General features: G+C 39.5%; 1 protein-coding gene across 1 annotated transcript in view; it reads left to right on the plus strand.

The window, feature by feature from the left end:
* Positions 1-26647, plus strand: part of IL6ST (interleukin 6 cytokine family signal transducer) — a 52197-nt gene that overhangs the window by 18143 nt on the left and 7407 nt on the right. Inside the window, exons 4-12 of the mRNA XM_042447828.1 lie at positions 3544-3676; positions 6351-6514; positions 9852-10009; positions 12871-12919; positions 14793-14872; positions 20400-20625; positions 21579-21755; positions 24188-24289; positions 24486-24632. Of these exons, the coding sequence (XP_042303762.1) occupies positions 3544-3676; positions 6351-6514; positions 9852-10009; positions 12871-12919; positions 14793-14872; positions 20400-20625; positions 21579-21755; positions 24188-24289; positions 24486-24632 (1236 nt within the window). The remainder of the gene's footprint in view (positions 1-3543; positions 3677-6350; positions 6515-9851; positions 10010-12870; positions 12920-14792; positions 14873-20399; positions 20626-21578; positions 21756-24187; positions 24290-24485; positions 24633-26647) is intronic.

Here is a 26647-nt window from a genome sequence, read left to right on the forward strand (position 1 = left end):
TGCTATGGTCCTATAGTTGCTGCAGTCTTTTATGTCTCCTTTTTTGTGGAATCTGTTGGCCATTGTTTTGTTTTCCATATCGGCTGAGATATGTTAGTTAGCACTGTAGTTGACTGTCAGCATGGATTGCAGCAATTCAATTGGGATATCATATATTCTTGGTGATTTGTTTTTCACCATTTCCCTTATCGCAGCTTCCACCTCATTTTTCAGAATTTGGGGTTCATCTTTATATGGCTCTTCATCCCACATGTTATTCAGTTTATCTCTTTTCTATAACTCTTAAGTGTATTGCATCCAACATCTTTTTATTCCTTCTTGGTCTTGAATTATGTTACAGTCAGCCCTCCCCATAGGCAAGCTTGCCTTTTCCGGCTTTGAGCTTACACGGAAAGCAAGCCCCGGCAGAAGTAATGGGGTGCCTACCTGTGCCGCACATCACATGTGCCACCATGAGCATGCACTCCATTATTTTCAATGGCGCTTGAGCATACACTCATTTCCCCATATGCGTAGAGTCTGGAACGGGTTCCCTGAGTATGGGAAGAGTGGAGTGAATTTTTATTGTCATAGAGCATCCCATTCCTTGGTTTTAAATTTCCTTTAATTTCCTGGATCTTGGAAATTAAATATGTCTCTCCTTCTTCTCTTTTTGTTGTTGCCTTCTATATCTTTGCATTTATCATTATAGTAATTTTCTTTATCTTTATGCACTAGCCGTTGTATTGTTGCATTCATGGTTCTTAGTTTGTTCCTATCTCCCTTTTGTTTTGCTTCTTTCCTTTCCTTTATTACTTGTAGCGTTTTATCTGTCATCCATGTTTTCTTCTCTCTCTTTTTGTCTACTGAGAGTGTCTGTCTGCATTCTTCTTTTATGACCCTGTCTTCAGACCATAGTTCTTCTGGTTCTAGGTCTATTATGCCTAATAGTGCAAATCTGTTCCTTATATTGTCAATAAATTCTGATGAGGGATTGTTTAGATCATATAAATAGCAGATAAATAGGTGGCATTATATTGAGACACAGGAGGAATAGTAATGTTTCTAGTGGCTCAGTACTGCTAAGTAGAAAAGCAGAAAGAAATGGCATGTTCACTTACAAAGTTTAATCTTGCTTTACAAGATTTAAGGTTTTTTTTAATAAAATAAAGAAAATGTGGAACTCTAGTGGCACCAGATTTTTAGATTACATCTGGGTCATATTTACATTTATCATTATTCTGTTTATTTATATCCCACCTTCTTCCCAGTACAGAGACTCAAGGTAACTCTGGGGCATTACAGATTGATTAATTATGAAAGTCACTCTCCTGCCCTGATACTTGCTTTATTATTAGGAAAAGATATAATATTCCTATAAGTCAGAGGTATCTGTTTATCTTAGAAGAAGCATACCTTCTTTTCAGGGAATTCCTGCTTTGAGATTATACCTTTCAGGAGTGAAAAGACATCCAGATGTGAATTACTCCTCCCACTTACTCTTATAGGCAGGGGCTGACTAAACCTCTGGCCAGTGTCCAGTAAGAGGAGCAAAATTATGAAAGCTAGCCAGCCAGTTTAGCTACTGCCTTCACTCTGCTAGGTCTCTTAATCTCTCATCTTCATTCTAGATTCTTTTTTAAAATCTTTGTTTTCTCATGCTCTCTTTACTTCTAATTTTTCTGCTTACTTTCCCCTGGAGGCTCCTTTTCACCACTTTAACACGGAAAGCCCACACATTTCAGGTCTCACTCTCCTCTCTTGTCCCAGAGCCTCTCTTGCTACAAATCCTCTGGGTTTTTGCTGCCTAGGAAAGTTGTTGCCCATTCCACAAAGAGTGCTTTCCCACCAATGCTTCCCTGGTTGATATTTGTAGAGCAGATAGCTGGGCCTCTGTCTCCACTTTCATTAGACATTACAAATTGAACACCTTTGCTTCTGATGAGGCCTCTTTTAGCAGAGGACGGTTTTTTAAAAGATCTTTCAGCCTTAGTTTTTCTTTGGCCCATGCCAGCATTCACCCTCCTTAATGTGACTGGCACTGTTATGTCCCACATCAGATGTTGTCCCATCCCTGCTGTAAAAAGGAACATTGGTCTTACATGTAATTCGTTCATTTTCAGCAGGAGAAGACATTCTCCCTACTCAGTAGCAATTTTCACTGCTGACGCGCGCGTGTGTGTGTGTTTCTTTTCTTTTCTTTGCCATTACCTTTCTCTGTGTTCTGCATCATTGAGTTTTTTTCTTCTGAAATAGGTATTCCCAGCTGTTTTACTTGATCGGGCAGCTTTGGTAGAGTTGCTTCCCCTCCTGGACACAAGTTGAAAGTTTGATTAGCCCCCTTCTTATCAGAACAAGTGGCCCACATTAGGATATCTTCTCCCCTCCAGCTGAAAACGAACATATCACAGATAAGACTAGCATTCCTATCTCTAGAGCAGTGTTTCCCAAACTTACTTCTCCAAATATTTGAGTTAGCCTAGTCAACTGTCAGGAATTCTGGGAACTGAAGGCCAAAACATATGGAGGACCAAAGTTTGGTAAACAATGCTCTAGAGATACTTTTGTGAAGAATGAATGAGAGGAGAATAGAAAAGACCTTTGTATGATTAGCCTTCTGCTTTGTTAAACTTTGGGCGCAGCTCATTATTCTCCAGGAATAGATAGGTTAACAGTATATGATGATGAAATTGTTATAGCTATTATATCAGTTATAAACAACTGCTGAGCTCCTGCACCAGGAGATATAGCTATAACAATAGAACTCTTATCATCATATCTTTGTCTCCCAGTGCTGCCTACCTTTGAAGCCAGGCAGCCCCTCCCAACAGTACAAAGTCTTGGAAATTGAGTGATGATTCCTCTATTCTTCTCCAGGCATCAAGGTGCAATGAGACAAGCAACTGCAGCCTGTTGTTGCTTGTCATATTATACCTCGCTGCTGGAAAAAGGCTGAATGCATCATCACTCAGTGTGCCACTCTCCAGCAGCTTGGAAATTCTTCTGTTTTGGGGATGCCTGGCTTCAAAGGTAGGTTTTGGAGGTATCACTTTTGCTCCTTACAATGGTGCAATGACTATAAATGTGATTGCAATAATTACGTTGTAAGTCTGGTTTGTTGTTGTTAGCTGCCCTTGAGTTGACCTTGTCTGATGGTGACCCTGTGTATAAGACATCTCTAAACCTTCTTGTCCCCCACTGTTCTGCTTAGGTCTTTTAGATTCAGGCCTGTGACCTCCCTGATTGAGTCTAACCATTTGGCGTGTGGTCTTTCTCTTTCTACTGCCTTCAATCTTTCCTAGCATTATTGCCTCTTCTAATGAGCCATGCATTCTCATGCTGTGGCCAAAGTACGACAGATTCAATTGAATCATCTTGGCTTCCAGGAAGACTTCAGGCTTGATCTGTTCAAGTACCCATTTGTTCGTCTTATGTCTGTTGTATGACTTCATAAATACTAAGCAGGATGCCAGCCTACATCTTTAAGTAATTCAGATTGAAATATTTTCATGTTTTAAATGTAATGTTTAGATTTATAACTGTACTAATATATATTTGATGCAGTTCCTCCAGAGAAGCCTGAGAACTTGAGTTGCATTGTAATTCAAACTCAGAAGCGAAGATTTGTTCAAACGTGTACCTGGGAACCTGGAAGAGATACATTCCTTAAAACCAATTACACCTTAAAATCTCGATGGTAAGCATATTCTACCATTTGGTTATTAATTTACACCAAATGTATGTTATCTCAGAACAAAAAAGTTCTCTAGGTGACCTACACTAAACAAATTTTAAAGATTAACTGTTTGAATTTGAATGCTGACCTTTCAAGCACTCTAAGCTAATATGGTTATCATGGACACCATTGGCCATTTAAAAGATTTATAAATCATGTTTAGAAAATCTGAAACATTTCCTATTTTATATTCTCTTCAACAGTTATGGAATTTGGTTTCATGTGGATTTTGATCCTTCACCTACTTTTTAATTCTTGCATTACCACAGAACTGATAGGCCATTGGTAAAATCAGTGAAATTTCTGAATACCTAGGCTAATAGTTTTGCTCTGGCCCCCAACAAATTCTTAAGGATAGACTGAATACCATAGCATTTTTCTTGTATTATAAATGTCCTTTTTGTGGTTATAGAAATAAAAATAGCTCTGGAGGTACTGCCCCACTTTGCAGCATCCCAGTTTCCCATTTATTTATGTATTCTTAATTTTCATTAAAATAAGAAAGAAAGCAGAAAGGACATGGACTATGGAAGGCAACATGTTGTCACCTCTGTATTTGTATGCTGCTGGTTTTAAATAGCTTTAAACCAAGATAAGAAGAGGAAAGAGAAAGAGTCTTGATGCTACTTAATAGCTGCATTCAAGGAAATTGCAGTGGGCCCTTCTCATCTGTGGGGTTCTGTTCCAGACTCCCTCCCCATGGATGGGAAAAACCAAGGGACCTCAAGTCCCACTGTTTTCAATCATGGCATTCACATGGCCACTCTACCAGGACCGCATGCACACTCAGCCATTGAAGTCAGTGGAGCTTGCCATCCGTGGATGCTGAAATCCACGAAAGGCAAGCATGCGGTTGGGGTGGGTATGCTGTACCACTATCATTCCATTAGCACCTTGCAACAAATAGATTTTTTTTCAATATTGTTGGAGTTTCAGGTAAGGCAGAGGGAAGCTTGTTTGAAATACATTGCACTTCAGGAAACAACTTATATATTATTATTATTATTATTATTATTATTATTATTATATAGCGCTGTAGATTTGCACAGCGCTGTACATAAAACAATAAATATATAAGAGAAAGCCTGCCTAAGGCGTACAATCTAAGAGATAATAGGAAAATACATCTAAAATACATAGCAATACAAGAAATGGTTCAAAAAACAGGGAACAAAAGAACATCACATTAAAGAAAATTTATTACTAAGTGTTAATGTTCAGAGTGCATATGACTTGATATGCAGGCTTTCTGTTGTTCCAAGATGCAATCTCTCCTTATTTAATTAAAAATTATGTATTAACAGTCACTTTTTCTTTTTACTTACAACTCTAGTTTGAAGCACATTAGTTTTGCATGGAGTAAGAAGTTTGGTTTAAAAAATCTGATTTAGCTTTTCTCTAGAAATGTCCCATCTTAGATTAAAGTAATTATTAATTAATTAATACCTGATGCATAATTTCTACTGATGACAAGAGGCCACTGTCAGAACAGAATATAGAGAAAAAGCATGGATTTCAATTGGCAGAGAGGTCAGGCAAGCTGCATTTTATAGTCCTGTGTGTTCAGCTTGTTTTGTGAACATATCATATGTAAAACTGCATTAGTCTTGGAGGAAGAATGTATGAAAATTGGAGGTAGAAATATCAACCATGTTAAGATATGCAGATGACACCATACTGCTGTAGAATTTAGCAAAGACTTGGAAGGATTATTGATGAAAGTCAGAGAAGAAAGTGCAAAGGAAAGTTTACAGATTAACATTAAGAAAACAAAAACAGTGACCACGGATGATTTATATAACTTTAAAGTAAATTTGCTGACTTTGCAATAGTTAAATATTTTCCATACTTTGGCACAGTCATAATCAGAATAGAGACTAAAGTAAAAAAAAAATCAGAAGAAAACTAAAACTTTGGAAGGGACTAGACAAGATTCTCAAGAGTAAAGATATATCAGTAGATCCCAAAGTCAGGATTGTCCATGCCATCGTATTGACGATTTCTATGTACAATTATGAAAGCTGGACAGTGAAGAAACCTGATAGAAAGAAAATGAACTCACTTGAAATGTTGTGTTGGAGAAGAGTTCTGCGGATTCCACAGACTGCTAAAAAGACAAATAAATTAGTCCAAGAACAATTAAGTCTGAACGCTCTCTAGAAGCCAAGATGTCTAAACTGAGACTGTCGTACTTCAGGCATATCCAGGAAAGACATGACTCATTAGAAAAGACAATAATGCTTTATATGGTAGAAGGCAGAAGGAAAAGGGGAAGACTACATTACAAGTAGATAGACTCAATCAAGGAGTTCAGAGCCCTGATTCTGCAAGGCCTGAGCAGGGCATTGATAACAGGGTGACTTGGAGGTTTCTGGTTCATAAGGCTGTCATAAGTTGAAGTTGGCTTGACAGTAATTGACTAATAAATTCTTGTAATACTGTAGAAATAAAACTGCAATTTTAACTGCATCTGGTAGTGATGCACATAAGTGGTAATTCATATTCATTTCTCTGGCACTCATTCTAATTAAATATGCCTAGAATAACTATGTACTTACATGTATGTATGAAATACTAGAATCAAGATACTATATTTGAAACTGCATTACATACTGGTTTTTATCTTTAACAATAGGCCAAACAAGACATTCCCTGACTGTATACCTAAAGGCACTAATAATTCCTGCACCAGTTCTAGTGATGCTATTTTCTTTGTCAACCTGTGTGTGTGGGTAGAAGCCCAGAATGACCTTGGGGAAGCTGAATCTGACCACATTGAGTTTGATCCTGCAAAATATGGTAACTGATTCATTTCATTTAATATTGGAAGAACTTGATAGAGCTACTTTTATGAATGCACCATTTTTGTCTAGAAGATGAATGTCAAAGTTCTCACAGTATAATTGATGTAACTTCTAGGTAGCTGTCACTTGAATAGAAGAAGAAGAAAAAAAATTTGTAATCAGATGTGGGTTTTTAAGAATATTTTCTTCCTGTTGAAAAGTGAGTTAGAAATACAGTGGACCCTCCACTTTCTCGGGTGTTAGGGGTGCAAGACCTCTACGAATATGGAAAAACCATGAATAACTTTTCCCCCTTTTCCTGGTGGGATAGCTGTCTTCTCCAAGCAGCAAGCCCTCTGGGAAAGAGGCGGGGGGATTGATCCTCCTCCATATTTTTCTGTTCGGATGGCTGCCTTGAGAAGGCAGCTACCCCACCGGGAAAGGCACAGGGAAAATAAATCCTCCTCCACCTTTTCCTGGTTGGTTCACTGCCTTGGGAAGGCAGTTACCCCACAAGGAAAGGGTGGGGGGATCGATCCACCTCCACCTTTTCCCAGGAAAGACGTGGGCTTTGGCAGAGTATAGCAGAGTATTTGACCAATATTTGAAGCGTGTTCACAGCCCTCAGCAAAGATAACAGCAGAAGGATGTCTTCCAGAAATGATGGAATGCAGGACACCGGGAACTGTCCAGCTTTCACTGCCAGGCTTCTGCTGATTAACGACCAGACAAGCCAAGCTCCTGAAAGTGCTTATCTTTATTTACAAAGTGCAAACCAAATAACCAACGTGACTTTTACTATACAGAACTCACAATCCACTCCTCAAAAACCCACAACAATTACCGGAAGTCCCTGAGTTTATATAGACACAATGCCATGTGGTCCTACAAACTCAGCCCTCTTCCTGCCCCACACAGAAAACTGTCCCCTTGTCTAAACAGACACATGTTCATCTTCAAGTTTCCCACACGCAGGCAGTAGAATGACCTTGTTGCTATGATCAGCAGCTGTAGCTCATCAGTTTCGTCCTCCGGGTGCTGATTGCTCATGGTCACCACACATCTAAACATTTCGTGTTAGTTGGCTTTTAACCCTTAACAGGGTTAGCATGTGCACCCTTCCCAGCTGCTCCCTCCCTTCAAGGCCTTTTTCCTCCTAAAGGGAAAAGCCTGGGAGGGAGGAGGAAGAGGATTGCATACGCACATGGCCTTCGCCTCGCAATAATCAAAACTGAGTGTTAAAGCCATGAATGTGGAGGGCCGACCTGTATAACTAAATTAACTTCTTATAAGAAGATAAGCAGAAAGTTTAGGATAAAGATGATATGTAGCATGTAGGGGTGTTTTTTTAAAAAGAGAAACAGCGAGCTTGCTACTGGTTTTTGGTCGCCGGATCGAAGCCACAGCAATTGCACGTCGTGACCCCAATCTGGCATTTTTCTGCCCCCAAAAGAGTAGCAAAATTGCTATGCCTTTGGGAGTGGAAAAAAGCCGCCCTTGCTTCCGCCACTGTGTTTTTCACTGTGATTCTTCGACATAGCATGTCTAAATGTGCCGCCAAAGAGACACTGTGGATCCACTCACTGTTCTGGTTTAGCCTGGTGGCTTGGAGAGGGTGGATGTGGAGTGTGCAGCTTGCGGTCACCCACCACCCCCACTCCACCCTGACGCTCAGCCCATTTTGGCGCTGGTCTCGTATAGTCCAGAGTTTCCTATACTCACTATCTCTTCAGTAGATGTGTTCTTGAGAGGTAGTGTTTTCTTTCACACAGCAGCAAAATTGAAGTTAGCTTTGAATGAATGAAAATGAAATTTAAATTATTCCCAACTGGGGATAGAAAATTAATACTTACAGATGTCTCTCTTTTGAGGAATTTATGTATATAATAATAAATTATCACCTACCCAACCTTCCCCCACTATACAGCATTCCTGAATACTGATTTGGAGGCTAAATTCAAGCTTATTATTAACCAAGTTTGGAGACGAACAAAGAAAAATATAAAGCAATTTGTTAAAAAAAAATGGACCATTAATAATTCATCCACACTCCTGTGGGAATCTTTAAAAGCTTGGATCCTTCTTGGGGAAAAGAGATAGGCTTAAAATGAAACTAGAGAGGCAAGTAGGAGAATTATTGAAGAAACGTAAGAAACAGGGATTGAATTGTCCCAGGGGAATGTGGATTGGAAGTTTCTAGAGGTGGATATGGGTTAGAAAGACTGTTTATTGTGGAAGTCCTATTGAATTGTTTTGGTAATGAAGTTCTAAATTTGCTGCTAAGATGATAAATAAATAAAGAAAAGAGATCAGTTTAACCTATTACAGATTGGAAGGAGAATTGGTACTCTATTCTTTGGGAAATTTATAACGTATTTAAAAAATACTGCAGCTAGCTTTATGCAGCTAAGTCTCCTAATTTGAATGTTGTTCTTTTTATTTCTTTCTGTTATCTACAATCTCCCCTCTGTGGATTGAGACAGTTATAAATAGATCATTAAGTTGACTTCCACAACAAGGAAAACTGATTAAAAAATTAAAGTACACATTTACCAGAGTTTAGCCTCAGAAGTTTGAAATGACACAACACTTAGGTATGATGACTTTTGTACATGCGAAATAGATGTTTGACCTGCTATTTTCTTAATGGGTTTAGAGGAAAATATCCCTATTGGGATCGGGGTGGGATAAAATACAGCTGTGGCTGTGAGCAGCTTGCAAATGGTATTTTTTGAGACCCTCTGGACCTGCTAGGGTTGGGTTTTTTTTTAGAAAAACACCAGTTTTTGGTTACTTTCTGGTTAAATAAACTTCTTCGGAGACTAATACCGTCCAGAGAACCATGACGGGGGTTGGACTGGATGGCCCTTGCAGTCTCTTCCAACTCTATGATCTCCATACAGGGGGCAGGATATAAATAAAATACTATGTTGTTGTTGTTGTTGTTGTTGTTGTTGTTGTTATTACAAACATAAAAAATGTATTTTTTTGTGTTTTTAAAAAATTACGATGATAACACATGCCCAATTTTAGTATTTCAAAAATTGTGCTTCTAAAATGAAAAGTTTGGCACTGTGCACGCAACCCCAAAAGTTTTCCATAGCTGCTGCAGATAATATCTGTTCTGCCATACTAGCTGTACACTTCGTATAGTCGAAAACTGCCACATGCTCTGTTTCACTCAGTGATGATTATCATTGTTGGGTCAAAGCTGCTTCCGGAATGGGTGTACCTGTGGATCTGTTGCCAATTATTCCTCTTCTGAGGGGGGTGCAAAGTTTTCATGTGTATTTGAGTATGAGGATTATTTTGGCAGCTTTTGGTTCATCTGTATATTTTCTCTTTTTTCCTAGTAAAACCTCTGCCCCACAATAATCTATCTCTCCAACTCGGGGGAGGAGAATTTTCTACAGTCCTGAAACTATCATGGGAAGCCCAGAGTTTAATGAACCACCACTGCACTGAATATAAAATAAGATATAGGACCCCTGACCGCCCAAGTTGGACTGAGGTATCCTACATTTGTTATTTGTCAATAGTCTGTGTTTGTAATCTGTTGCTGTCTGTATTTTTAATATATTTTATTAAGTTTTAGACAAAAAACCCATTTATTTTAACAGAAAATTGCATCATATACTCAAATGGTATTAGTTTACATAACAAAAAGAAGATGCAAATCTTTGAGAAAAATATCAATTAAGAGTTAGAAAATCATTCTTAGGAAATGAGATACAAAAGCTAAAATATATCACATGTGTTATTAAAAAATGCTCAGGAGAAGAATATAAACTGTTTAGGGAGCTTGTAATTTCTCTGTATAATTTCAGTGGGTGAGCTGGACCATCCAGTTTTGACTTATCTGTTATTGGGTCCTGCAGTTGTTCTGCCAAATGTCTGGTTTCTTCTGATGTATTTTTATCACCATGTAACTTATTCTTTTATAGTGAGCAATCTTTTAAAAACCTTTCTACTCCTCACACTTTTGAATGTGAGTTGCCTTTCTGACTTAAGCCACTTTATCTCAATCCAGCATTAGTCATGCATATAAGGTCTAATTATGGAATAAATGTGTTGTGACTAAGGTGTGTTTGCATTCGGGTAGTACTCTTATTGCTGCTGAAATTAGAAGAGGAATAGGCCTCTGACCTTTTCCTGAATAAGGAAATTTAAAAACATATCATAGTTACTAGATAATACATGGTCCCTCCACATTTGCTGGGGTTAGGGATGAAGGACCCCCATAAATGTGGGGAAGGGAAAACCGCAATAAAAAGCACTTTCTTTTACTAAGGAACACCTCTGTATAATCTCCAGGTCCTCATCTGCCAAAAGTTGATCTTAGAATCATGCTGGAGGACCTACAAAGGCCTTCGAGGAAGTGTTTTCTCTAGGAACTTCTAAGTTATTCCAGCACAACTCTATGCTCACTTCCAGCAGAATTGCACTGGAGGACCTAGAGATTCATAGAGAGACACATATAATCATAAACCGCCATAATCCACAACCGCCAAAAGCCAAAGCTGCAAATGTGGAGGGGCCAACTAGTGGTTTTTTTAAAATAAAAAAAACATGTATGTTTATGTTTCATACCATATGTCTGCACTTCATGTTTTGTCCCTAATGAGAGGCACCATACCTGCTAAGCACTGTATTTTTCCTATGTTGGTTTTCAAGAGTTGTGCAAAGAAACATGTATTTGTAAATTTGGATCCTAGACATACATTTCTCAGAGTAAAGCCGATCATTCCAGGGACCACCACCTGTGCGGAAAATGGAAATTTGCATATATTCAAGCCCATTGGCTTGAATCACCGCAGTTCCCCGGCACGTGTCTCACAGAATTACAGTTTCTAAAATTCCCTAGCATTGACGCCCGGCAGTTAAGTGGTCTCAAACTGGATTACTCTCTGCAGTGTGTTTTGGATTACCACTTCTCGGAGGCACCAAGACCATGGACTTGAAAGTTGCGAAAAATGGAGGGAGGACTGTCATTAGAAGGTTTATTGTACCCGTGGAAGTGTAATGGCTTGCAGTATGTAAAAATAAGGATACATCAGAAAAATAAATGTTCCAGAGGTGAATATGATGGTAGCATCCGATTTGAATTTGGATCTACTTGGCTGCTTCTTTCCCTTGTTCATTCACTTGTAGCACTTTTTGACCCCAGTTTTCATTTTTACAGGTTCCTCTGAGAGAACAGCTTCAGAAAGAGAACTTCTTCACTATCCAGGAAACTCCAGCCATTTACAAAATATGCATTTCAACTGTGTTGTGCCGTTAAGGATTGGTCAGATTACTGAGTGAGTGGGAGTGAAGAAGTAGTTGGGTTCACAGCTGTGAAGACAGTAAGTAAACATATAGGCTAGCTAGCCTTCTTCATTTCCTCCAGGATGTCAAAATATTATGCAGGTATGTGTTTTAGGCCAAAAGTTTGATTGAGTCCATGTTTTTTTTTCTGAAAAGAACATGAAATAAGATTTGTTCAGTAAGTATTCCAGTGTAAATACTTATAAAATTTCAGTTTAAAAAAAATAATAATTCAAGCTTAGTAGTGTTGCTATTATTCCTGTAGGCAGCAAAAGCAATGGTTGCAGAAAAAAACCTACTTGCTTCCTGGACATGTTTTGGAAGCACGTGAAGCCATGAGAGCAAACCTAATAAGTACACTTTTTGTTACTGCTATGCTTGAAAGAAAAAAATAGATTTTGGAATGATTGAACAAGAAGATATATATCACTTCAGACTGGAAAAATTACTGATCTTCACATTACAGAGTTTGTCTTATCTTTCATTACACTTTCAAAAGTTAAATGACACTGAACAGCTTAGGTGTAGCATTGAGTTGTGATTAGTAACATCATGAGCATTCCAAATTACTGCTCCTAGTAATAAACACAACTTTAGATAAGCCCGGACTCTGTGTACCTGAAGACCTCATTTTGGGTTTCAGCCAGTTACTAGCTTCACATGAGAACCTCTGGAAAACCCACTATGGAAAGGGATTTGAGGCATCTTTGAGACTGAAAGAAAGAAGGTGGTAGCATGAGCTTTCATAACCTTACGCGTACTTCCTTGGGTGATGTTGAGTGGAGATCCACTTTGGATTCTCTGTCCATACTCACACTGCTCTCCTCTTTTTCTCTTTATCCAACAAAAAAATCTTCAACATAGCATCACCCCTTTGAAGCCCCTAGTTGGCCATTTGGGGTGAGTTTTGTCCACCACTCCAGTCCAGTCTTTCTCTCTTTGGGTTGTGATGGGCATAAGTTTGAACAGGTTGTTGAGGTTTAAGTATCTCAAAGTCATCTTGCGATATCTGGAGGGTTTGTTGGTCCTTACATGATTTTCTTTATGTGACTTGTTAAAAAACAGCTCTTGATTTGTTTTGATCACAACTTTCAAGGTGAAAAACCAGCAGCAGGTAGGTTGATCACATTCTGTGTGTTCCACCCACCCCTCTGTGAAACCACCATGCTTTGACATATGAACAAATCATATCCATTTTTCCATGGCCCGCTTTAATTATCTTGACTCCCTACAAGATTCTCATCTTAGCTTAAAATTTTCTGGTCTGAAATTGATAGAACTAACTCGTCCCCTTTGGTGTGGTACACAGAGACTGAGAAGGTTCGTCCTTGTTCCTTAAACTCTGCATCTAAAGTTGTCTCTTTGACAATATCTGCTAGGAATGATCAATCTGAATAAATTCTGGGTATCTCCCCGATAGAACAGCTCACTTGTTTTACACCAGCTTCATGACTGTGGTCATTTCTGGGTTACAATTGAAAATACTTGTCAAGATTATTGAATGACCATATTCTCCTTGCAAACCTGCTCATGTTCTTGAGCTTCTCTGGGTCGACCTTTTCTTCTTTGTCCCCATCTTCACAGGTACATCTAATAGGAACACGAGGGAGGTCTTTTTCATTGGCTGCCCTAGGCTCTACAAAACTCTTCCCTGAGAGGTTAGATTGGCACCCTCATTAGTCTCTTTCCCAAAACAGGTGAAGACCTTTCTATTTCGACAGGACTTTGGGACTGCTTAGGTAGAGTGGGCCCTGTACAACAGCTGCTCTCAGAGTCTTGTGGCTGAAGAGCGGGGTATAAATACATTAATAAAACAAGTAATAATAATATGCTGGATTTTCTATTGGTTGTTTTTGTTGTGCTTTTATGTTTTTTAACTGGTTTTAAATTTTATGATAGTTCAATCACATACCTTTTATTTTGAGTTTTAAACTATTTACAAATCTGTGTAAGCTGTCTGAGTCCCAAATTGGGGAAAAGCATGAGATAGAAAAATATTTCCATTATGGGCTTGTGGGGAATAGTCTACAATCTCATTGGCAGAAAATCAACATTATGATTCCTTGGGGTCAGGCATGTTAAATACTGTATATTCCTTGAATCATAAAAATAAAAATGTGAAAACATAATTTTTAATTCTTTAACGAAGTGTTTAAACAGCATTGCAAATGGATTTTTTCTCATAATCTTTTGCTTGTAAGAGCGAGAATTTCACTTCACCATAGACTGGTAATGAAGGCATTGATTTGTCACCTATATTACAGGAGAGGACACAATACAATTCATATCTTAGATAACCAGGGACTACCTGGACATATAGCTTCGGTTGCAACACTGAAAATCATAAAAATCATAGAGTTTGGAAAGAGACACAAGGGTCATTCAGTGCAACCCCCCTGCCATGCAGGAACTCACAAAGCATCCCCAACAGATGGCCATCCAGCCTCTGCTCAAACGACCTCAAAGAAGGAGATTCCCCCACCACTCTGAGGGGGGCATTCTACTGTCGAAAACACTGTTACTGTCCGAAGTTCCTCCTAATGTGAACTTGGAATCTCTTTTCTTGTGCTTGCATCCCTTGTTCCGTGTTCTAGTCTCTGGAGCAGCAGAAAATAATTGCTCCTTCTCAATGTGACCATCCCTTCAATACTTAGAGAGGGCCATCATATCACCTCTTACCCGTCTCTTTCCAGACTAAACATACCAAGCTCCTTAAGTCTTTCCTCATAGGCATGGTTCCAGGCCTTAAGATATAACAGTTTGATTGATTTTTTTTCTGCAATGCCATAAGGCATTTTTGATTCCACCTTCTGTCAACAGAGCTTTTAAAAGACTTATGATATCTGGCTTTAGAGTGGAGTAATCACTGAAAGTGTAGAGATATGAGTCATTTTTAAGCACAAACATAGTCTTTAAAAGGGAAAAAAAAATCAACAATGGTTTAAAGAAAGCTTCTGAATCTTTATATTTTTATTTGCTTCTCTCAGAACCCTCAAAAGGACCAGCTATTTGGCGGGCGATTACTACTCACTCTCCAGGAAATGGGAACTTAGAGCTGAACTGGAAGGTAAATAATATCAAAATGTTACTAGCCTGAATTTTTTTCACAGTTTACATCTAATACTGTATATTCATGTATAAGTCTAGAAAATTTAGGTCAAAAAATGACCCCACAAAATTCCATGGGTCAATGTAGAAATATGTCTTAACTCTTATTTAAAGAGGAACCATCTGATGAAAAGCAAGAGGTATAATATGTGAAGTACTGACTCTCTCTACTCTCTCCAGCCATCAAAGCTTAAGAGTAAACCCAAAGAGTTATGTCTGCTGAATTTTATAAGTTCTTTGAATTGTTTTGCTTGTGCTCTCATCTTTAGATGTTTGCTGTATGCCCCTAAATTCTACCCTCGACTTATCCACGGGTCATAGCAAAATCCATAATTTTGGCCCAAAAACTTGCCCCCCGACTATACATCAGGTCGCTTATAGTCGGAGTATATACGGTATCTAAATATCCTAAAGGTACCATATCCTGTCTAGAGGGAGCTTTAGCAAATCCCGCGCTAGACATCAGAGTTAGAAACTGGCCAAACCATCTGAGTATTCTTGTGGGGAACCTATGGCAATCATGGGGGCACCCATAAAACACACCACCACAAACCACGACTATTTCTATTAATGCAGTCACAACATATGTCACATAGCATGTGTGGGACAGTTGACAGAAGTACATGATTCTTTTGTACAGTGTCTTACATAAGACATTGCCCTTAGCATTAGTTGCAGAATTTTAAAAAATAATACCGTATATTCCCGGCATATAAGCGCTGGGCGTTAAGACACCCCCCAAATTTACAACTTAAAATAGAGTTTTGGGATATTTCACCGTTAAGGACCACCCCTCTCTCCTTGATAAGTCAGAAAGGACTGCAAGGCACACAACAACAACAGCAGCAGCAACAGAGGGAAAGAGGAGGGGGAGGAAAAAAAGGAGAAGCAGAAAGAAGAAAAGGAAGGAGAGGAGGCAGACTCCATTACACTCTGAGAAGGAGTGTGTTCCATGTTTGAATAACAGCATACACAACATATTTCACCCGCCCCGACAACTCCTCCCGCCCTTCTCTTGGTGCATCTTACACTTTAGAATTAATGCAGTTTGACACCACTTTTAAGAGCTGCTGCTCCATCCTATTGGAATTCTAGAAGAATTTTAGTTATAGGTCTTTTGCCTTCTCTGCCCAAAGAATGCGGGACGTGCTCCAAAACTACAAATCCAGGGATTCTGTATGGATGGCAGCCGTGGCAGTTCAAGTGGCTCCTTTGCATCAAAAGCCCAGGAAGCTTTGTGCCAAATAGAAATGTGTTAGGCTGCAACTGCACTGCCAGAAATAATCCAGTTTGACACCCCTTTAACTGGCCCTGGCTCAGTGCTATGGATCCTGGGAATCTCGTTTTCTGAGACATCTCAGCAAACTTAGGTGTGGACAACAAACACAATTCCCAGAATTTCATAGCACTGGACCCTGGCAGTTAAAATGGTATGAAACTGGATTGTCTCTGGAATGAAGATGCAGCCTAAATTGGATCCAAGACACACTGCAGAATAATCCAGGTTCAAGACACACTTTGCCTGCCCTGGCTCAGTGCTAGGGAACCCTGGGATAGTGTCGTTTTGTGTGAGACATTGAACCTTCTCTGTCAGAACAGAGCTTGGTGCCCACACCAAACTACTTCCCGGATTCCCTAGCACTAGCCAGGAGAGTTGAGTGTCCAAAATGGATTATTTCTGCAGTGTGTTTTGGACCTTGGTATTAAAAATGCTCAAGGTCAATCCATTAATGCAGAAATACTCCAGTTTGAGGATGCTTTAGCTGCCTGGCTCAGGCTGAGAACCCCGGGAATTGTAGTTTTGTGAGAAAAGAGCTCTTGTGCCACAATGAACTACAATTCCCATGCATCTGAGGAAGTTACGCTTAGTCTAGGAAAGCTGCCAACTTTCTTTCAGTGAGTCTCAATGTGCTACAAGACCTATATCTCTATCCTCATCATCACCATTACTGTTATCATTAATCCAATGCATCTGCAGAGTGGAACTTAAACTGGCAACACTGATATAAATAAATAAATGATAATAATAATAAAAAAAATATATAATAATAATAATAATAATACTAATAATTATATATATACTGTAGACTCTATCTTGGGGCTGGGATCTGGAAGCATGGAGGTAATTCCTGAAAACCCGGGAATCTGGGAATTGTGTTTGTGAGGAGGGGGGGCAACCCACTGTCCTCCGTCTGATTGGCTGTTAGTGTGACTCCATCCAACAGGATTGGTTGCTCTGTAGCCTGGCTCTCAGAGGGATTCAGGGGCTAAGCGAGAGAGGAGGGAGAGACCCTTTTCTGAGGGTGGGTGGCGACCACTCTCCAGCCCTCTCTCTGATTGGCTGAAAACTGTGAGTGTGTGACTCTAAAGGATTGGTTGCTCTGTAGCCAGCCTTGCTCCCAGGCTGGAGGGAAGGGTAGAGAGACCTTCTGCCTTCCGAGGACAGGAAGGGAAGAGAGGGCGCAGGGAAGGAAGGAAGAAGAAGAAAAGAAGGAAAAAGGGGAGGGAGGGAAGGAGGAGGGAGAGAAGGAAGGAGGGGAAGAACAGGAGGAAGAGACGGAAAAGAAAGAAGGGGGAAAAGCAAAGGGAGAGAACGGAGGAGGATGCTCCTTGCCTTTGAGGAGGCCTTCCTGCCGGGGCTCTCTTTAGGACCCGGGGCTTTCCGGGTACAAGACGACCCCCGACTTTGGGGAGATTTTAGGGCTAAAAAGTAGTCTTGTACGACGGAAAATACGGTATATAGGATGTGTACATGTAATATTGAAATACATGGAAAGAGTAATCTGGCACTTTCTTTTTTGTTGCTTCGTGATTTTCTAAAAGGTTGTGGTATGTCTCTGAAGAATGTGTGTCTCCTGTATTAACCTGCCCATGCCCTTAGATCAGAGGCTGGGAGAAAAACCCATCTTTATTTTCACCATAGTACATTGAGTGGTGTGCCTCAACTTTGGGAATGCCCTCTCCAAGAGTTCTGTCTGTGCAAAAGTTTACTGGTGCTTACTCCCATATAAGATCCATTAGTTTTAACCAGACATTTATGCCTGGTAAATGAATTATTGCTTGATTTCTGCTTGGTTATAAATAATACATGGTATACCTCCGATACAGACATAATGCACCTATATGTGTGTACTTGGCTTACATAATTTGCTTCAGAATGGTACCTATGCTTCAGACATGGAATTAACACATCAGTTTAACTAGTGCCATATATTTCTTCTGAACCAGACTATAAAATTATATACCCCTTTGGAATCACTTCCAGGAGAATAATAGGTTCTCGTGAGAGATCCACTATGTATATATCACAAAAGCTGTATAATACAAATAATTAGCAGTGACTGTCTGTTAACAAAGTCTTGAATAAAGTCTGTGCTACATACTTGTTTTGTAAAACTTGGTTTTCTCAACAATTCCTGTATGTTGGGAAGTTTAGAATACCCTAAATTTTACCTGGATTTACAAAAGTAGTTCCATTTTATATAAACCATTCTAGGAAAACATAAAGCTAATGAGGAAGAGAATCGGGAATCTGTGTTCTGATACTAATATAGTTAGAAATATATAATAATCTCTTGACCTGGGTTCTCAGATCTGTTCTCGACTGGTTTAGATCTTATTTTGTCTGGCAGGATTTTTGCAGTGGTTGCCGGTGGTCAGACTTCTTCTCCTGTTCCCTTATCTGTGGGTTCCCCAGGGCTCTGTTCTGGGTCCCCCTCTGTTTTCTCTCTACACATTTTCCGTAGGAAAACTCATTAGCTCTTTGGTTTTTTCCTACCATCTGTATTGCCGATGACACCCAGTTGTATCTTTTCACCCCTGACCTTTCTCAAGGCTTGAACAGCAAGTCTCGTCTTGCCTCACAGCTGTCTCGCAGTGGATGCGCCATCACGTTTGAGCTCAACATGTCCAGACGGAGCTCTTGTCTTTCCTCCTAAGCCCACCCTTCAACACTCCTTTCTGTCTCTGTTGGCTGAACACTTCATTCAACCAGTCCAGCAAGCCCTCGCGTCTTGGTTTTATCTTTGACCTTCTCTGTCGTGTATCCCTCAGATCCGACCACAGCCAGCGTTGTAGATTCTTTTGTACAATATTGCAAAATTCGACCTTATCTCTGCCTGCACTGCCAAGTCCTGTCCATGCCCTGTGATCTCACGACTTGATTACTGTAACGTCTTCCTGCTGGGCTTCCTCTTTCTCACCTCCGTCCTTTAATCTCTGTCCCGCATTCAGCTGCACACATTGTCACTTCCACCACCGCTCTGACCACATCTCTCCTGTGTGGCATCCTTCATGGCTCCCCTCCCTTTCCGCATTTCAGTATAAGCTCTGCTGTCGACATTCAAGCCCTCCATGGGACTGGCCCCTCCTTACTTATCAGACCTTCTTTCTCCTCACCTTCCCACTCGGGCCCTCCGTCTGGTAGTCAAGGGTTCTGTCTCAGCCCAGATTTCCTCTGCCCCATCCCGGATTCACCCCTTTTCCCTTGCTGCCCCTCACTCCTGGAATATTCTTCCCCCACAAGCAAGAGCCATCACTTCTTTAAACCAGCTTCATAATGGAGTTGAAAAAACATCCTGTTAAGAAGCCTTCCCAGGCATTGGCCTAATTGTCGCTTGCTATTTGATGTCTTTGGTTTGCCTGTTTATCAAACCCATTTCTGTATTGCTATGTACTGTATATGTATTATCCTACTGAGATTTTCCCTGGAAGAAGATTAACCATCCATTATGAAGCCAAGCCCTCCCTCCAGTCCATCTGCCTTGGTCCAGGCCTTGGAGGTAGAGAGGAACTGCTGGACCAATAATCTCTGAATTTTATATAGTACCAAAGTCTCATTTGTACACATTTACCCAAGCCTACTGGGATGCATAGAGTATAATATAGGGATTATGAATAGGAGAGAGTCCTGTTTTTGGAAGATAGGAGAATCTGTTTAACTGCACTGCAGTGACATTCTTACTCGAATCCTGGATTAGAATGTACTTGAGACTTCCAAATTCCTTTATACTGCTAGATTTCCCTTCTGTGGGTCTGAATAGGGATCGCTTAATGGTTCAGTGGCATTATTTTTTGCCATTTTATGTCTTGCCTTTCTTCCAGATTGTTCAGAGCATTATATTAGCCTTCTAACAATGTTGTGAGGGAGTTTTGTTTTAGAGAATATCCTGGCATGCCCAGATGGTAAACATAACTGACTGGGAGCTTTTACCAGGTTACTAAACTAGTATAACAGATAAGTTTGTGTTTTGCCTACAGAAGGTCTTGAATTTAGTCTTTGTTCAGTCTTGGCTGCAGTTCAAGCCCCAGTTGTGAAAGAGTTGGGATAGAAAATCTGGGGGAGAAATATCTCCCTAAGAACATGCGTGCTGCTCCTAATTTGGAGTTGGCATTATTGAATAAAATAAACCAAAGATGAGACTGCATAAAACAACTCTGTATTCTCATATATTGCCCTCAAATAAAACAAATCTGCTTGTGAGTAGGAATTGACTCCTTCGGAAGCCAATGGAATAATTTCGATGTATGAAGTATCTGTCTCAAGAAGGACACCACATTCTTTGCCAAGTGAAGTAAGCCACTTGAATACCACAAAGACAAAGCTGATTTTAAATGTGCAAAATGGGACATATGAAGTAAAGATTGCAGCATACAACAGAGTTGGAAAGTCTCCTACAACAGTCTTACTTATTCCAGCAACAAACTCAAAAGGTGAAGAGGGGTGGGTTTTTTTGTTTTTGTTTTACTGGTTTTGTACATTAGTAATGCATTTTGCTAGAATAAATCCTTCAAGTAAATGTTAGGGATTTCTGATTTTCTTATCATTTCTCTTTCTTTTTAAATTTTGAATTCACTCTTATTTCATATAAAAACTGGAATGAATAATTATTAAGTATGGTACAACTGTCTCTTGCAGATTAGTTCTTCTAACAGATGACTGTAGTTTTAGTATTTCAGTTGTAATACTGTGATGCTGTCAAAGCTGTTTTTTTCTGCTGAATATTGGATTTTGTCTTTCAATGTACTGTATCAGTAATTTAGTTGGAAGCCATTAACAGGAATCTCATGTAGATACATTCTTGGAATCTACACAAAGTGGTGGTCCCTGTACTAGTGCTAGTTCCTGGGTCATTAGTTGCCAGTCCCTGCCAGGTTTATAGAAAAGAAAAGAAAGTAACCAGTTGGCAAAAACATGGTGCCAGTCCCTGGCGCATTGATGGAGGATTATTGCTGGTTCTCCACATCAGATGACTTGAGAAGCTCTGCTTTACACAGCTTGATTCTAACTGATACCTAAACATCTCTGATTTTTAATGGAAATTGAAGCAGCTGTGTGTTCACCTTCACTGTGACTCTGTCTTAGGCTAATACCATAATAAAGAGATAATGCTGAATAACCTCAGTGATGACATGGATTAAAATCCTGTTAGTGACTTATTAATGCACATATTCCTCTGTGGAAGCAGTTAGACTTTTTATCCAGTGTGCAGATTGAATACATGGATAAAAAAAATCTGTGGACACAGAGAGCTGACTGTATTATTGTATTATAACTAAAATAAAGTGCTTTGTCCTTTTGACTACATTCTATTTTGGAAATAAGGACAATTTTATAATGTTGAATACTTAATATTACAGAAATAAAGATGATTTGGTCATTTCAGCTCCTGTGAAAAATGTTGTTGCATTTCCGAAAGATGACAAGCTCTGGGTAAACTGGACAGCACCCAAAGATCCAGTTATTAAATATATAATTAAATGGTATGAAGAGTGTGACAGCTTGAACTGCACTACTGAATGGCAACAAGAACCTGGAACAAAGCAGGGTACATTTTTAAAAGGTAACTTTTATGCAATGTTGAGCTTTTTAAGGAATTTAATTATTCAGATATATTGGGGGGGGGGTAGTCCTTTAAGAATAAATAGGCTTGCAGAACGCTTTATATAATGTCATGCAAATACAAAAAATGTAGTAATAGATTTATACAGGTTGAGTATCCCTTATCCAAAAATCTGAAATCTAAAATACTCCAAAATCCAAAACTTTTTCAGTGCCAACATGACTTCTCAAGTTCAGTGGTTGAATGTTCAACCATGCTCAAAATTATTAGAAATATTATATGTGTATAAGGTGTATATGAAACACAAGTGAGTATCTCCAAGATACTTCACTATGTTTATATAAATATTAAAACAATCTAAAATACTTCTGGTTCAAAGCATTTCACCTACAGGATATTCAGCCTGTAATATTTTTAAATGACTGTTTATTTATTTTTATTTATTTATTATGGTATTTCTACCCCACTCTTCAGCCCTAAAGGCTATCAGAGTGACTTACAATTATTATTTTTAATTAGATGGTTCCCTGTCCTCAGGCTTACAATCTAAAAAGACACAATACTAAAGGAGAAGGGAATGGCAGTGAGGAAGGGGATCAGGTCTTCTCTCCTTCTGAGGCTGCCATCAAACACTGTGAGATGAAGAGGGTATAGATGTGCACACAATACACAGATTTTGTTCTTTTGGCAAGTTTGTGAGTCTGCATACTCTTCTTTTTGCACTGATAAACTCTTGTAATATTACAGAAGTCTGATGTTTCGAGCTTTTAAAGCTCTGAAGTTAGTAGACTGGGGCCTGAATCGTATTATTAATCCCTACTAGAGTGGACACAGTGTGTCAGTTATTGAATGCTGAGTCAAGACATAGGTGAATCCCACTGATTCAGTGGATTTACTCTAGTTCTGACTAACAAATGGGTTTTGGACCTCTAATGTCTAATGTATCAAAGCCAAATGTTGTAGCTTGCAGAGTGAAATTAATGTGTGCAAGTTGTAAATGCTCAAAGGAAACTTGAGAGTGTGTCATGGTGTGGTTGGGCAGAAAGGATGGCAGGATTCTCATAGTCATTTGGGGAAGAGAGCGAAATCTAGCTCATAGCTTTATCTGGTTTATCGGCCAAGTGGAAGAAGGGTCATAGATAGAACAAAGTGCAGTCCAGTAAACATATGGCAGAAGCAATAGCAGTCAATCAAGATAGCTGACACTAACAGGCAGCAAAATCTGCCCTCTGCCCAGTATTTGCCAATATTTCAGCTGTCTAAATTAGCATAAGATTTCCCAGATCTTCTAAAAGTTATAAGGGATAAGGACATTTAGTAAGTCATAAGATTTCATTGACAGCCCTGTAATTGTATCAGTTACCTGATACACAGAGGAAGAGGAATCCATACTGATACAATTACTTTCTTTATTAGTATCTATTTTGAAGTTGACTGGATACTGCATTCCTGGAAAGAGACTAAAAATACATGACTATTCAAGGAAAAGATTGTGACTTCAGAGGTCCTTTCTTTCACTTATTGCTAAAACCAGTGCTGTATGGCTGGATCTCTGCTACCTGTCCTGTCATTGTGCAGGCCACAGATTCTCAGAGAAGACCCTTCCTTGGCTGCTCCAAGCTAATGTCACTCTCTATAGCAAGGCCTGCACAACTTGGCAGTAGGTAGGGGCCAAAATTAAAATAGGCTAAACTCCTTCGAACTGCAGATAGGTTTTAATTAAATATTAATTAATTATGTTAATTATTTATTATTAATTAATTAACAATAAATAATTAATATTAATTTTCTCCTCCTCCTCAGGAGAAAGCTGAGCAGCAGAGGAACCTTTCCTATCCTTTTTATCTGCCTGGACTTCTCTGCAGGAGAAGGCCGAGTGACAGAGCAGCTTTGAGGGGTGAACGTTTGCCCCTCTTCTTCGTCTGCCACCCAGCCTTCTTAGGAGAAAGCTGCGCAAAGGAGGAGCCTTGCAGGGAGAGCATTTGCCCATTCTCCTCCACCAGTCCTTCTCCTTAGGAGAAAGCCGAGCAACAGAAGTGCCTTGCAATGCAGATGTTCACCTGTCCTCGACCTCCTCCTCCAGCCGGCCTTCTTTTTCTGAGAAAACCAAGCAGTGGAGGAGCCTTGCAGGGCAAGTGTTCACCTGTCCTCCTCTTCCTCCACTGCCTGACCTTCTCAGGAGAAAGCAGGTAGCAGAGGAGCCTTGCAGGGTGAGCATGCACCCTTCCTCTTTCCCTCTGTATGGCCCTCTCCTCAGGAGGAAGCCAAGCGGCAGAGGAGCCTTGATGTCATCCATATACCTGCGGGCCACCCAAAATCCTTTGGTAGACCACATGCGGGCCCCAGCCATATGTTATGTAATTGAGAGATGTATTTGCAGTGTTATGTAACTGAGATGTATTTGAATGTAAATCCTCAAATTATTTTCTTAGGAGACATAAAGCCACGGAAATGTTACAAGATAACTGTATATCCATTATATGCTAATGGCCAAGGAGAAGAAAGAGCAACACGAGCATACCTTCAACAAGATGGTATGGTTAATACATCCTCAGATTACCTGCTTTTTTGTTGTAATACATTGACTGACATATTGTTTCAGTTCATTTGTATGTTCTTTCTCTTCCTCATTTACACATGCTCACCATTTTGTGAAACAGCTGAGTGAGATGAATACTTGCCAAAAGCTGCTCTTAAGAAATAAAAAATTATTTATTTTTTGATTAATAGTTCCTACTAATGGACCCACTGTTCGGACTAAGAAAGTTGGAAAATCTGAAGCAATTTTAGAGTGGAAACCTCTTTCAGTAGAAGAGCAAAATGGGTTTATCAAATTCTACACAATATCTTACAAAACAGTGACTGGTGATGAAACAGGTAACTGTGTCTTTGCTAATCATGGTTTCAGTGTTGTTTATTGTGTACTGTGCAACAATAGTTGTTGCTGTGTGCTTTCATGTTGTTTCTAAACTATGGCGACTCAAATGTAAACCAATCACAGGCCTTTCTTGGCAAGATTTGTTCAGAGAGGATTTTCCTTTGCCTTCCTCTGAAGCTGAGAGAGCGTGATTTGCCCAAGGTCACCCTGTGGGTTTCCATGGCTGAGCAGGGATTTAAACCCTGGTCTCCAGCGTCATGGTCCAACACTCAAACCACTATTCCATGTTGTCTCTCCACAGTATAGTGAGAACAGTATAGTACTAAAGCCTTTTTTTTTAAAAAAAACTGTTTAAATGTTCTTGCAAGTTGCTGCCTCTATAATTTATTTCATCAACATTTATGCTAGTAATAGCATCATTATATTTCATATTACACATATTTGTGTATCTCACCCACAAATAGTTTTGCTGGAACATATTTTTGGAAACTTCCCAAAATTTAGTGTTTCCTGTTAAAAAAACATTCTTTCTCATCCTAGAGTGACTGAAAATTTTATTCTCAAATGAAGTTCAACTTCTTTAAATCACTGAGGATTATCACCTGTTGGGGATGGTGAAAAGGCAAACTAAAGGCAAATTTAATATTCTCCAGACTATCATAATAATTAATAATAATTTATATTTATATTGCCCTCCTCTCCCTGCAGATTGAGGCGGGATTACAGCAGTAAAACAATTCCATATAAAATACAATTGTTAAAACAATGACATTACTATTAATTCACTAAAATAATGGATCATCAACTAACATTCACACTAACATTCATACAATCAGATCAGAAGCAGAGTATTTAAGATCTCTTATAAAAGATCAGGTGGGTAGGATCTTTTGACCTCAAAAGCATAGTATGCTTTATGTGAGTTTCTGCTGAAGATCAGGTTACAAGTGATAACAAGACAAATGCCTGACTCAAAAATTGTAACCAGCAGACCAAAAAAGTCAGTAATGTATGTAAAGGCTTTTTTTCTATTTATCAGTAAAAAATACAAATAACACAAATCCAAAGAGCCAGAAATGTGCAGAAGTATCAAAAACTATAAATGAATTAGATGGGTTTTGAAAGATTCCAGGAAAAAAATGATTTTAAAAGGAAGAGCTCTGGTTGGTGAGTGTGTGAGCATTTTTGTTTGTCTTGATTGAGAACTTCAGTTTCACTTCAATTTTTGATGGCACTGGGAAGGCTTCATGTAACAAAGGGCTTCTTACTCACACCTCAAGAAGACAGAACACATCCTTGAGGGATGAGTCATGTTATTTCACACCGAAGCAGTAGACTTCTTGCTGTCATTCTACAGACTCTTTCATATATGTGGGATAGTTTAGGTTTAGTAGCCGTTTCTGCTGAGCTCCAGCTTTTGTAGGCTGTAGTCCAAATACTTCCCATTCTGAGGAGGAAAAAATGCCTCCATTAAGGATGTGCAGTGGTCCCTTGTTATCCGTGGGGTATCTGTTCCAGACTTCCTTCTATGGATAGCAAAAAACACGGGACCTCAAGTCTCGTAGTTTTCAGTGTACACACACCCATTTAAAAAGCCAGGGTTTGCCATCTACAGAAGCTCAAATCTATGGATGGTAGGCCTGCGGTGGGCGTGGGTGCACTGTATCATCAATGATATACAGTCATCCCTCTGTATTTGCGGATTTGATTATTCACGGATTTCATTACTATGTTCTCTCTAGGACTGTCTAGGTCCTCCAGTGCGACTCTGTGGTCAACTTTAAACGTTGCACTGAAAGATCATTTGTAGCTACTCCCGTGCCATTCTATGGTCAGTGTATGTTGGATATTGACCACAGAGTTGCACTGGAGGACCTAGAGATTCCTAGAGAGGTGTCCTCTCAGGTAAAAACTGTGTTTTTGTTATTTGAGGTTTTTCCATATTCACAGGGGTCTTGTTCCCCTAACCCTAGCGAATATGGAGGGACAACTGTAGTTTACTTTTGGGAGTAAA

This window comes from Sceloporus undulatus, chromosome 2 (genome assembly GCF_019175285.1).
Source record: "Sceloporus undulatus isolate JIND9_A2432 ecotype Alabama chromosome 2, SceUnd_v1.1, whole genome shotgun sequence".
NCBI lineage: Eukaryota > Metazoa > Chordata > Lepidosauria > Squamata > Phrynosomatidae > Sceloporus > Sceloporus undulatus.